General features: G+C 42.1%; 1 protein-coding gene across 1 annotated transcript; it reads right to left on the bottom strand.

Moving 5' to 3' along the window:
- On the bottom strand, positions 9,855-14,026 carry LOC8065633 (potassium transporter 21). Its single transcript, XM_021446618.1, has 10 exons — positions 13,820-14,026; positions 13,338-13,575; positions 12,961-13,215; positions 12,793-12,843; positions 12,236-12,496; positions 12,055-12,107; positions 11,761-11,875; positions 11,401-11,655; positions 10,507-11,303; positions 9,855-10,415 (listed from the first exon to the last, which is right to left on the bottom strand). Exons 1-10 carry the CDS (start codon positions 14,024-14,026, stop codon positions 10,161-10,163), a joined length of 2,487 nt encoding a protein of 828 aa, XP_021302293.1. The 3' UTR covers positions 9,855-10,160.

Raw genomic sequence — 14,399 nt, 5'->3', positions numbered from 1 at the left:
TATTTCTGCAGGGGGTTATCAGGAAATACGGAGGAAAGGCCCACACGTCGGGTTTACATAGAGATATTAACGTGCCGCGCAATTTTCTACCATCTAGAAGACTCCAGAAGCCACGGGACCGAAGCGGAGGCCGAGAGGACTCAGGGACAGGGCGCCCGCCCTCCTCTCCTGGGCGCCCGCCCTCATACAGAGTCCAATCAGGACTCTCTTTTGGGATATTGCTCCACCAACCTAAAGGATCAAGGATAACCGTTCAATCAATGTCGGTTTGATCCAACGGCCCATATTCACTTGAAGGGACTATAAAACCAGACCCTCTGGCCCCTGGAGATCATACCTCTTCTACAGAATCAAAGCTAGGGTTTTAATTCTTCATCCAAGTAGAGAGGATCCCTCTAGTTCTTCTAGTTCTACCTCTAGTTCATCTAGATCTAGTTCTAGTTCATCTAGTTCTAGTTCTAGTTCCTCTAGTTCTAGTTCTAGTTCTAGTTAGTTCTAGTTGTAATCTAGAAAATAGGGAGAGAGAAGAGGAGAGCGGAGGAGGAACCGGATCTGTCAGATCTTCCTCAACATTGTACTTTTACAGCAACGGGTTCGTTCTTCATCGTTCTCCAGCTTCTTCAACTCATAGTTCTTGAGTTCTTTAATTACTTTTATTTACATTCAAGTTATTTATTGGATTCCCGCTTGCATCAAGTGCTCTAGTCTTTATAACGCTAGAGTAGTAATTAATAGATTAGACGTGGTATTTAGTCTTGCAATTACCTGGAATTGCACCCAATCCTGCGGATTGTTGTGGTAGCCTTAGGGTAGTGACAGCCCTAACGGTCGACGTATTCCACCTCGTTCGGATCGGTGTTTGTAGGACCGTAGTCAGACCTTCCTAGCCCCCTTCTCATCTCTTTCTGTGGTTAGTGCTCTGATGTCCCGATATAGATAATCTTGAAGTAATTCTTGATTCTTAGATCAACTAGAGAACTCTCAGAAAACTTCCTCTCTTCCCACCAAAAACAATTATACATTTATCCTTGGACGATCTTGATTCTTAATTAGTACACTCACGTTCTCTGTGGAAAATCGATACTCTGGAATACTCCCGGGTGAAAGCTACATCGGTATCCGTGCGCTTGCGGATTTTTCTGTTTGCGTTTAAAATACCCAACAAGCTTTCTGGTGCCGTTGCCGGGGAACGGTAGCTGTGCTAGTTTCGAACCAAGTCGTCCGTGTATCCTTTTTCTTTTCCCTTTTTTTACCACACTCACCTTATCATTTTCACCATACCACATGGATTTCACTCTAAGCATTAATCAGCATGGAATTTATTTCATAGCCACTTCATTTACTCCATGCTCATATGCAATATCTTCCCAATCCATTGGTTTTTCCAACATCACCACATTCGAGATCTCCAACCCCCTCATCCTTTCTATTTATAAAAACTTTAAAAGGGCAGTTGTCGATGCATATGTCTATAATAAATTTTGCAGATCTCGTTGAGTTGATCTTGATATAGGTCAGCGTTGGAAGGGAAACCACTTCGCTCACATAAATTAATGGTTTCCCAAGGACAAGCTTAGTGTCCTAAAACAAGCACTGATCAGATTGTAACATGAGCTTTTAAATATTTGCAACATTACCTTATGTGTTGAGCATATAAGGATAATTGTAAAAATATTCCTTTGGGTATTCTTGTCACTAACCTTTCCAGGATTGGAGCAAGAAGATCGGATGAATGACAAGCACAAGGTATGTCCAACCAATCATCATGCAACATTGAATTAAATTCATCCAAACTTGAATTTTGCAAAATTCAAGCTTGGGGGAGTACTTTACATAAAAACATCCTTTGCCATGTTGCTATGTTGGTTGACCCTACCTTTGAGACATGCTCAATTTGTTAAATACTAATCACACTACTTCATCTCCATTTGAGTAGATCTCTATAAATGCTTTCATGCTACCTTTATTTGCTTTAGTATATGTCTAGGTTTGGAGTAGTTTCATTTATCTCTTAATTAAGCATGGTGCTTAGTTTAGGAATGATGATCTTACTTCCAAAGGATTTTAAATTAAGCATGATGCTTAGGTTAAAATTCCCTCCTAAATCAAATTAGACATGGTGTCTAGGTTGATCTTTGAGCCGATAGTATGCTATAGTAGATATTGGATATTTTGTTGGACTAACCTCTGCAGGAAAACTTTCAATATCGACCTAGGAAGTCCTGAGACAAACTCACATTGGAGACAAAGAGAGAGATACATGAAGTTTAACAATTTACACAAGGAAGGCATAGCTCATAAGAGATGATCTATGGAGGGTGCCACAAACATGATGCACAACCGCTAAGAAAGGAAAGCTTCCACAAGGTGATACTGTACCATCACTCTTCAAGTAAGGTAACATCTTAAGGTACTTGACTATCACTTTTATAAAGCTTCTCCTTGGTTCTGGCGTTCACATGAATAAAAGAGACAAACATGTATACAACTATAAGATTAACCAACCCAATCAATTCAATATGTTTAGTCCTTCCACCTTTGTGATCCCACACTCCTAATCATATGAGCAAAAATGTTGCACATTCAATCTTTGGAAGATATAAACAAAACATAAATATAGATAGATTATCTTTCCATTAGGTTGAGCGATCTGATCTGACAAATGTTTTAAATGCTACACTCATGATCTTATTATCCATCAACTTTGTCTTGCTCACTATGCTTAAGATTAGAGAAGAACAAATACACTTTTGGTTCTGTTGGTGTTTTCCACCAACAGGGCCCATGCACTTGATCTCTGCCTTGTCTTTATGAGCAGGTACACTTCGAGCAAAATATGAAGGACTTTCACAACTCCCAGACTCCACCTAGTGAAGAACCTAGATCTACGAGCACAAACACACTGGAGATACTGGACACTCAGGCAATCACTACCCTAGGATGCTTGAGAGCGTAACTACTGGAGTAACCCCGTTGTGGAAGTAATTACTGACCTTCTGCCGGTCAAGAGAGACAATCCAGGACGCCCCGTCATCCTGATCTCCATCGGCATGGTGAACTTCCCAGAAGCACTTTGCGACTTTGGCTCCAGCGTCAACATTATGCCCAGGGTACTCTATGAAAAAATCTTTACACGTCCTTTATTAGAAACAGCCATGTGTTTGCACCTTGCAGATCGTACGCTAAGTTTCCCAAAGGGAATATTGAAGAACCTCTGCGTCCGAGTTGGCACCTTGTAAGCCCCAGCAGACTTCGTGGTGATAGAGACTGGTACAGATGAGAGGGCACCCATCATTCTAGGGAGGCCATTCCTAAACACTTCGGGAGCTATCATCTACGCTAGTGCTGCCAAGATCAGTTTCTACATCAAGGGGAGGAAGGAGACGTTTTCCTTCAAGAACAAGACTACACAAATCTCAGAGCATTCCCGACATAAACCAAGGAAGAGGACCAACAGGAGGAACAGGAACAAGCAAATGTGGACCGAGTCAGCTAAGGTGGTCACTGCAATTCATGGAGGTCAAGATCATCAACTTAAGTCACCATTCCTGACCAAAAAGGACGACCCAGTCAGCGATCAGCTCCTATTCGGAACCATGCCCCTAGAACCGACATACATTCAGCTCCAGATGGCAGATCAGACGTTCCGAAAGGTTGAAGACAAGTACGATCCACCCATCATTCATAGGAGACCGTTTCTCAGCACCGTTAAAGCAATCATCTACATTGAAACCGGAGAAGTCCACATGCACTTCCCCTCTGAGAAGGTACGCCACTATTTTACTGACCCTAACTATATAGTTGAAGACTCTAAGCAGGTCAGGACAAGAAGAAGACAACGCAACCGCAACCAGAGGAGGCAAATTATCAAGGATGGATGGACAGACTACGAAGGAGAAGTAGTGAGGTCTGAAGACATACAGCTTGAACAGAACTGTCCTGAGGAGACCGTAGCACCGAGTCAGGTGTGGAGAGAGAAGATAGTTATACACGAAGAGCAGGCTCTGCCGGAACCACCGACTATGCCATCCAGCGAATCCCAGGACGTCTGAGAAAACGGAGAGTCCCGTTCGGAGGACTTAAAAACACTCAACGTCTTGCCAAGAGATAATCTTGGTAGTTATCTTTTTCCTTTCAATTATTTTAAAATAGTTTGCTTAGTTAATCAGGTTCACATCATCTTAAAAAGAAAATAAAAATGTTAAAAATAGTAAGCCCCATGTGAGTATGCTCATGGCATAAAACCCATAAGTACATTCACTGTGGTGGTGTAAGAATGAAATAAATATATTCCTGTCCTATAAAAATGAGAATATAAAAATAAATAAATGATCCTACTAAAGAGAGTAACATTTATTGAGGAGGCTCAACATGATAAAGGCTAGATATTTATGCTAACACTTAACCAGTTCCACAAAGCTTTTTTTTGTCTATTTGAGCTCCACAGAATTCAAGGATCAAAGAAGACTAGCAGACGGAGGACATCCTAATCGCTGTCAGGGTGCTGCCGACATTCAAATACACCTCCACCACTTGCTAGCTACATCAAAAGGAATTACGTCAAAATCCAGCTTGGGAGAGAGCACCCCTATTTATCCAGCTAAGTGTTCTACTCACGTTTATATTTTACTCAAATAATAAAAAGATACATAATCATAAAAACCAAAATAAAGATTCTGTGCTTATATATGTCTTTGCTTAGTTTGCTAAATAAATAAATAAATAAATAAAGTTTGCTATGAACCCTCATGATAAGCTCTCACATGGAAATGATGAATAATTGCTCTGCCATGGCTAGTTCTCAAAATTAAAATCTCTCTCAAGTTTAGGCATGACTGTATTAATTATGATTTGCTCTAAACCTGAACTTGTGGGAAGAGTACTTGATCTAAAGTCTAAGTCGTTAACGGATACGATATGGGAAGGTTGAGCTGTTGTTTATCTGTTCCTAGAGATGCTAGAATTTTGGAGAATTTTATGTTTGAAAATCTTTAAAATATCAAATGATGAGTTCCTGTATGATGAGAGTTTAAATTCCTACCACAGCCATATATACATGCTTGCTAGACTTTGAGCCACACATTTACTTTTTACTACTTATGAGCATTGAGTGTGGTCAAGCTGTGTAGACCCTTAGAAGCTTGTCATGTGGTTAAGTCAAGATTCACTTGCACGTTTACTCACGCATGCTGCTTCTACTCCGGAAGTACGCATCCACTTATATCCACCCATTTCCATCTCCAGAATCACCTAAAAATATTCTACTCCTAATCCGGGAGAGAATAGCCAAAAACATTTCTGTTTTTCCCTGTGAAATAAATGCTCAAGTTATCTTGGTTACTACCACTTGCTATATTATTTTAGGAAATGAGTGCTCTAAAAAAAGAAAGAATATGAGGAAATAAAAAGGGGCAAGTGCCCGGAACCTCGAAAGAAAGAAAAAGTGAGACGAGAGGTAAAAATGGACAAGTGTCCGACAGTAGAATTAGGGGTACAAGATACCCACCTGAGAGAAAAAAAAGAAAGAAAATATAGAGCATCTTATTCTCCTCAAAAAGTTTCAAAAGAGCAAGAAAGGTATGTATCCCCTCAAAAGAGCACAAGTAGAATTAGACTTTCACCATTGTTTTCACCATTATCACCATACACCATTCATTCGCCACACATGCACATCTTGATTTGACTTATTAACTTGTTCTTCTGGATCCATGGTTTGACTATGCAATAAATGTCTTGTAAGTATGTATTAGCTGTCTCCCACCTATGAGCTCCAGATATCAAAACCTTATTAGAGTAGGATGAGAGAGAAGGCAATATCACTATGCCTCATTCCAAAAATACCACATACTTTGAAAGAAGGCATATATCATTACTGCCTTGGAAAGGATCTAGAAATACCACAAAAGAGAGATTTGAGAAAGTCATACAAGGAATCTCTGAGTTTTATTTGAAAATCTGCAAAAACTCCAGAGCTATAGCTGATCAAGAATAAGAGACATGGCGCTTGACTAGACTGTTCTATCTTTTAATTACTCAAGACAGAAGTGACGGTTACAAGTCCCATGGTGAAAAGTAAAATGAGTAAGTTTTAAATCTTAACAGTTTACCCTAACCCAGAGATGAGATCTTGTTTGAACGAATGTGTATTGTTAAGGCATAAAACCACTGCAGAAACTCTTGAGTCCATCTTTGCTCAGGGACGAGCAAAGGTTAAGCTTGGGGGAGCTTGTTGACGGTCAATAATGCTCATATTTAACCATCAACTAATCATAGAAAAGGATCCAAATGCAACCAACACCCAGACTTAGGGTTTTATCTAATAGAATTCCACGAGTTTTGGTGTTTGTCTATTTCTGCAGGGGGTTATCAGGAAATACGGAGGAAAGGCCCACACGTCGGGTTTAGATAGAGATATTAACGTGCCGCACAATTTTCTACCATCTAGAAGACTCTAGAAGCCACGAGACCGAAGCGGAGGCCGAGAGGACTCAGGGACAGGGCGCCCGCCCTCCTCTCCTAGGCGCCCGCCCTCATATAGAGTCCAATCAAGACTCTCTTTCGGGATATTGCTCCACCGACCTAAAGGATCAAGGATAACCGTTCAATCAATGTCGGTTTGATCCAACGGCCCATATTCACTTGAAGGGACTATAAAACCAGATCCCCTGGCCACTGGAGATCATACCTCTTCTACAGAATCAAAGCTAAGGTTTCAATTCTTCATCCAAGTAGAGAGGATCCCTCTAGTTCTTCTAGTTCTACCTCTAGTTCATCTAGATCTAGTTCTAGTTCATCTAGTTCTAGTTCTAGTTCCTCTAGTTCTAGTTCTAGTTAGTTCTAGTTGTAATCTAGAAAATAGGGAGAGAGAAGAGGAGAGCGGAGGAGGAACCGGATCTGTCGGATCTTCCTCAACATTGTACTTTTACAGCAACGGGTTCGTTCTTCATCGTTCTCTAGGTTCTTCAACTCATAATTCCTGAGTTCTTTAATTACTTTTATTTACATTCAAGTTATTTATTGGATTCCCGCTTGCATCAAGTGCTCTAGTCTTTATAACGCTAGAGTAGTAATTAATAGATTAGACGTGGTGTTTAGTCTTGCAATTACCTGGAATTGCACCCAATCCTGCGGATTGTTGTGGTAGCCTTAGGGTAGTGACAGCCCTAACGGTCGACGTATTCCACCTCGTTCGGATCGGTGTTTGTAGGACCGTAGTCAGACCTTCCTAGCCCCCTTCTCATCTGTTTCTGTGGTTAGTGCTCTGATGTCCCGATATAGATAATCTTGAAGTAATTCTTGATTCTTAGATCAACTAGAGAACTCTCAGAAAACTTCCTCTCTTCCCACCAAAAATAATTATATAGTTATCCTTGGGCGATCTTGATTCTTAATTAGTACACTCACGTTCTCTGTGGAAAATCGATACTCTGGAATACTCCCGGGTGAAATCTATATCGGTATCCGTGCGCTTGCGGATTTTTCTGTTTGCGTTTAAAATACCCAACACCCGTGCATCACATACGCCACTAGAGAGGCTGCATGTGCCGACAGAGAGTCTTAGTGGCATTTAAATTCTTTTATATTTTGAAATTAAGAATACGAAAAGCCAGACTATAAAGGGTGATACAATGCACAAGCTTTAATGTGAAACCAAGTGCTCATTTCCCCACCAAACAAATCCTCAAACTTTGCCAAGCTAGCAAAGTGCTTAATTTCTAACCATTGCTACTTTGGATAGTGTGGCACGACCGCATAGGGCAGTATTTACTGTCGCACACCTGTAGTGGCTCTACTTAACGGATAGTTGGGATATAAGGGAGTATTTATACTTTCTTTCTCCCAATGGTCATCTTGACCAAACTTCGCTCACCAGCAACCACGCAATGTCACTCCCCACCATTGAAGGCTCCTAAGTGCTCTCCCTTTGATTCCCTTATAATCCTTTGCCAGATTGAGCCTCAAAGCTCGATTAGAGAGCTGCTCTAATTGTTCTTAAACTCCTAGAGTGCTTGTTCATGTTCAAGTGATTGTGTTTGTTACTCCTAGAGCAAGACTCCTAGCCGGCTAGGTGTCACCATCACCCATTGAAGCTTCTAACTTGTGTGGCAGTTCTAGGACGTTAGTAATCACCCTCTGTATCTAGTAAAAACCTCTCACTCAAGAGACTTGCTCTCTTGACTTGAGAAGGAGGATAGGGTTTGACAAACCCAAGCCTTGGTGGCTTCCTCAACATCCCGAGGTAGCCTAGCCTTAGTGGTGAGCTAAACCACGAGATAAAGTTCATTTTCTCTCATATTCTTGCTATTTGTGTTGTTGTCTACTAGTTATTTTAGGTTTGGTCCCGATCTACTTGTGCATAAGCTTCCGACATCATTTAAATGGTGAAATATGGTCAACACTACCCCAGGAACCACAGTAAATCACTTGATCTAAATTTCCTTTGGTAGATTTTGAATTGTGTTGATGAGCTTCACTGACCACGTGGCACAACTGTAGCTTCACCCAGTAGTGCCGCATGAAGGTCCAGTAGTGTTGCGCCCCTACTAACATAATATTCGAGTTTGATTTTAAATAGGCCTTCAACCCCCCCCCCCCCTCTAGGCGTAGCATGATTCTTTACTATGGTTGATGACTAGGGTGAGGATGATGGCATTTCAACATGTAGTATCTCACAATGATTTTGGAGCAATCTGCTCATGTATGCCACCATATGTTGATGTAGTCACAAAGCCCACAAGCCCTTCATCACTAATTTTGTATCAACTACTGTAGTACAAAGAGAGAGCCTTATGATAGTTGTTCCGAAGAACATCACGATCAGTGTCGAGAGCCTGGGACAAGCCTCTATGGACACAAAACACATAGCCAATCACACACTATGGAAGAAACCATGGAAGAAAACCATCAAACTAAGATGGCTAGTAGACGAACTCTAGAAGATCACCATCTAGTGGATATAGTAGAGAGATAGATTTGGCTCCACCTTCCTACTAGTGGCGTAGTAGAGGCAAAAAAAGAGACCTAAGGCTATTGCTCGAGAAAGAATTTTCTTCGGCAACAACAATGCTTGGTTATCTCTTTTGGGGACTACTACCATACTAGAGGCAACAACATAGTGCTATAAGCACTTAGACATTGTTTGGATGCCCATGTATCCACCTCAGTCCATGTGTGTTTGTTAGAGTGGGATGGGTGGAATTTAGTTTAAATTCTACCCACACACATGGATTGAAGTGGATACATGCATGGGTATCCAAACAAGGCTTGGATGCACATGTATTCACCTCAATCCACATGTGTTGAACTAGATTGGTATAGAACTTAAAACTATTTCCACTCTAATCCATTGCAATACTATATGTGGATTGACATGAATATATTTGGATCCAACAAGGCCTTAGATGTTGTCGGATTCGCCTCAATCGATCTATATGCATCTGGTGGATTGGGGTTGAATTTAGTTGAAGTCCACTTTATTCCACCACCACATATGACACATATGGATTTATGCGAGTCCAACTATATCTAAACAAGACCTAGTGGGAAAAAAGACAGGCCCAACACAACCCATGCATGGACCAGATAACATCACAGCTAAAGCCCAGTAGCAAACAAGCATAATGAAAGAAACAACCCGAAGCAGTTGTGGGTTTATTCGGTGGCCCACTAGGAAAGGACGATGGAAGGCAAGCTGTCCACATTTCCTTCCTCTGTATGAATTTTATTACTACTGTATTCGCCTCAGAAAATTTGATGTTTTACTATTAACATCAAGTATTTTGGGACGATGGAGTATTATTATCCAATTTTGTTTCTTCATAAAATTTGCATGGTGCAAAAGGAACAATGGCACTAACAAATATACACGTGTAAACATATATATGAGGCATACAAAGACACGAATGCTAGCCACACGTGGACCAAATTAGTCCATGTGCAGCATCATAGCATCCTGTTGTTAACTATTCTACACGTTACATGATTGTACAACTACCTTACAGATCATCCATGCAGAAGTATACCCAGATCCCAGCTGCTGTGCATGTGCTTGCTTCTTTCCCTGGCACTTCGACAAGTACTTCCTAGTGGGCCACCGATCAATCCATATGTATAATTAAGAAACCATATATAGATCTCTCTGAATAGTCGTTACGTAATCTCTAGATTTCATATGAGATTCCAACTTTCAGTAGCTTGCCATGTGGAATCGATAACATCTTCTCTCCTTGCATGAAGTTTTTCCTTAGGAAGGAGTATATGTAGTTGATCACAATCTTCTTAAGGAGCGAGGACTGAGGCCTTGCCACTACCTCAGCCTCTCCAATAATGTACACCACACCTTTCTCTGCTTCTCTTTGAATCACCTTCTGTTCCTCCTCAATCTTGGCTAACTCCTCAATATTCATCTTTGATGCCTGCTCATAACAACCATCATCAATTCTACTATACTACAATAAATAGAACACAGAAACTAGCCCAGCTAAATTATTTAGTAGATTTTGTTACCTGAAACTGTGGTAGACGATTGCTCCAACCATTTGGCAGTGTTGTGAGCTCGGAGAACGATTGGATCGGCGTAATCATCTCCTCAGCATAGATGGCATGCCTTCCAGAAGGCTTGTCCCGAGACAAGCTCTGATCTCGAGAAATCGGGTAGCTAACATTCTGCATCTCATCCACTGAGTAGAGGTTGACATCTCGTATGTAGTACTGGAGGCTCTCAACCAGTGCTAGGACAAAATCTTCTGCCTCCTCACCAATGGAGTCCCGGTACCCATACCGCGCCACGCATCGAAATACTTTGTACTCCTTGGGCTCTACTTGTCGGAAGAGGAAGCGTTCGGAGGCGTCGACATGGGGAACATGTAAGTGCTTGATGGAGACGAAGATCAGGACCGAGTGAATCGCCGGGACCTTCTCCATGAGGTGAGGGAATATGGGTGGGATGCCTTGCACTAGCTCAGTGTAGAAGAGCCCAACTCCTGGGATCCTCTTCAGATCGCTCTTCTCAAGCAGCTTTTCAGCCTTGGCAGGGGATAAGGTGTGCTTCAGCTCATATTTGTACCGTTTGACGTGCACGTAATGCCAAACAATCATCACCACCATTAGAACTGCTGACATGGCCACGGGTATGTATGGTCCATGAGTGAACTTGTATAGCACAGATGATAGGTAGATGGACTCGGTCGGAACGAAGACGATGAAGAAGAGCGCAATCCACCAGATATTGATTTTCCACACCAAGAGCATCACGATTGTCATCAGCAGTGTCGTGATGAGCATCACAAGGATGACACAGATTTCTGTCAGTTATGAGGAAACATGATGGTTAGAGAGGTTTGTAGAATTTAACTGTGCAATATGTGACGTTAAAGTTTTAAACGCACAGACAGTTCATACCATGGGCTTTTCCGATAATGGTCGTTGTCTTGAAACTGACAGTCACGACGCAAGCAGCTATGCAAAGCAGTAAATTGACTTCAGGAACATACAGCTGTCCATGAAACCGCTTTGACGTGTGCAGTATCCTAACCCTCGGGAAGCAACTGAGTGTTTGTAAATGTGAAACAGTTGCAAACGCACATGAGATCATTGCTTGGCTTCCTATGATGGATGCCGCAATTGCCAAGATAAACGTCGGCCAGAACAGAGCGCCTGAATTTACAAGAACGAGAAGCACACATCCCATTAAGTTTCAGAACAATTATTTATAGTGAAACGAGAGATGTATATACTAAATATATGTTAGTATATGCTTACTTGGAGTTGATCTAAAGAAAGTGTTAGCAAAATGTTCGGGGTGCTTCCTTAGGTATGCTGCTTGTCCGATGTAAGTAAGCAATACAGATGGCAGTAGTCCAAGGCTAAAGCTTAACTGAAAAGATCCAAAAGAAAAGTTGTTTAGTACGACGACAATTCGCCTACTTCTTTTGGAACATTCTTCTTTTTGAATGAAGGTTTAGGTATCTATTTTTCTATGTCACTTTATTAACCAATATGAACCTACTATTATCATGTTACTGTATATCTGCATGAAAGCATTTTCGCACATACCTGAATGGATCTAATGCTGAAGTATCCCAGATTAGCAAAAAGAGCTTCTGTTCCTGTGAAGAGTACATGCATGGTATAATATATGTTAATCCTTATTATATCCGCAGCATATATTCTTCTGAGTGACATCAGAAGTTCGTTCTTCCCTAAGTGGTATCTAAGTATATTTGCAAAATGTTACCTGTAAAAACAAGGAGAATATCACCAAGTGAGACCCATCCTTCCTTCTTGTTTCTCCTGAAATAGTCAATGATGTATTTTGGGTTGAAGGACCTCAATACACCGACATCATATTTGATCAGGTTATAGAGCCCGACTCCTCCAATGAGAAGCAACCACAGCAGGATGATTGGTGCGAACAAGTAGCCAACTTTGTCGGTTCCGAAGCGTTGGATAGCAAACAGAACTACCAAAATTGCCACGGTGATCCAGACTATTTGATCTGTGCGAAAAATAAAAACAAGCTTTGCATTAGCTGATCTTGTAGCTTAATTGACCGAGTCAAACCTTATATATGCTCTAAGAAAATGCTGGCCTTATATATGCTCTAGTCTGTAATAAGTATATTAGCTAAAGGTAATGTCTTCTAAAAGCTTAAGTTGAATCTTTTCAGGCATCATTTTTTTTTTGCGAAAATTTTCAGGCATCATATATATCAGGAAAGATGACATGATCTTTGAAAAAGAAAATATTTTATACACGTCCTGATGCACATATATGCATGCACCCATATATTACCTGTGGTCAAATCAGGCACCTTTTCCTTCAGGCCACTGACAGCTGAGAGCACTGAGTATTTTTAAAAGGACAAGCAGTCATGAATCAGATGGCATTGTTAAAACCTCTACAGACGTTGAGAGGTGATATTATCTGTGTAAAACATAGAAGAGTTTGTTTATGCAGTACCCGAAATAGGAGGAGTTAAAACAGCATCGCTGATGACCATCGCAATTGCAAGGATGGTAAGGAGAAACAGGGAGATCTTCGCCGACTTGCTTGTCTCAAGCAAATGCTTCAGCCAATGAGCTCTCCTTAGTGTGGCCGACGGCTTCCCAAGGTTGGTGCTGTAGCTGGAGACCAGCTCATCTTCAGCCTGATGGTTTGGGAGCAGACTCACCTTGGCGTATCTCGAAATCAAAGAGTAGAGTGCAAACGTTCCTCCTGACGATAGCAACATCATCGTTTAATTACATTTGTTTACTACAGTATCATTATAGTATTTTTCTTTATCAAATCAAAGAGAGTAGCATGCAGGAACTATATATATAACGAACGAACCGTACCATCCCCGTCATCGTTGGCGTGGAGCGCAACCACGACGATCTTGATGACGGTGAAGAGCACGAAGCTGTAGATGATGAGGGAGAGCACCCCGAGGATGTCGTCAGGGTGGCCAACGCCGCCGCCGTCGCCGCCGTGGCCGAAGGTGGTGGAGTAGACATACAGCGGCGACGTGCCGACGTCGCCGTACAGGATGCCCACGCACTGGAACGCCAGCCGCAGCGTCGTCCCCCAGCTATCCTGCATGCATTGCGTATGCATATACGTACGGCCGATGATCAGTATAGTCAGTCAAATTAATAGGCAAAACTAACAATGGACTGACTGAACACGACGTGTCTAATAATTCAACCACCATTATTATTGCATCATTATTCGCATTGCATATGCATATTGGAGAGTTACTTGCACGTCAAGCAGAGAGCGAGATCATGTCAAATTAGAGGAACCGTGTGTAACCGTATGTACGTACGTACGTACGTACATGATCAGAGTGCCCTGCGCCGCCGGCAGCACGGCGGTGATGACCCGTCACCGCCTCCCGGAACAGCGAGTCCTGCCTATCCACGATGGACGACGACGACGCTCCATCCAGGCTGCCGCCGCCGCTCTCGATGTCGACGACGACGACCTCCGCCGGCCGGTCACCGCCATATTCTCTACCCCTCGAGCTCTCGGCAGCGAGAACCATCGATGACGATGTTTCACTCAGGGTTCTTCGATCTTCCTCGTTGTTACTAGCTAGCTAGTTGGGCTGAAACCACTCTGCTTATTGCTTATTTTTCGATCTTTCTACGTGTCCTGTGTTCAATATAGCTCACCATCCGAGATCGGCCGGTGCTACCTTTTATAGGCAGATCGAGTAGTACTAGTATGTGTGTGGTCGCTGCTACGGAGTAAGTCCCGTGTTCCTACACAGCTGCAGCTTGCTTCGTTCGTTCGGCCATTTCTTAAACGTCAAGTTGCACGAGGAAACGGAACCAGTGCTACTAGTTTATAGCTCTAGCTACTACGACCGTTTTGCTACTGACTTTGCTTGTGCTGCCATCATGCATCGTTTACTT

Source organism: Sorghum bicolor, chromosome 1 (genome assembly GCF_000003195.3).
Source record: "Sorghum bicolor cultivar BTx623 chromosome 1, Sorghum_bicolor_NCBIv3, whole genome shotgun sequence".
NCBI lineage: Eukaryota > Viridiplantae > Streptophyta > Magnoliopsida > Poales > Poaceae > Sorghum > Sorghum bicolor.
This window is presented reverse-complemented; position numbering and strand designations above follow the sequence as displayed.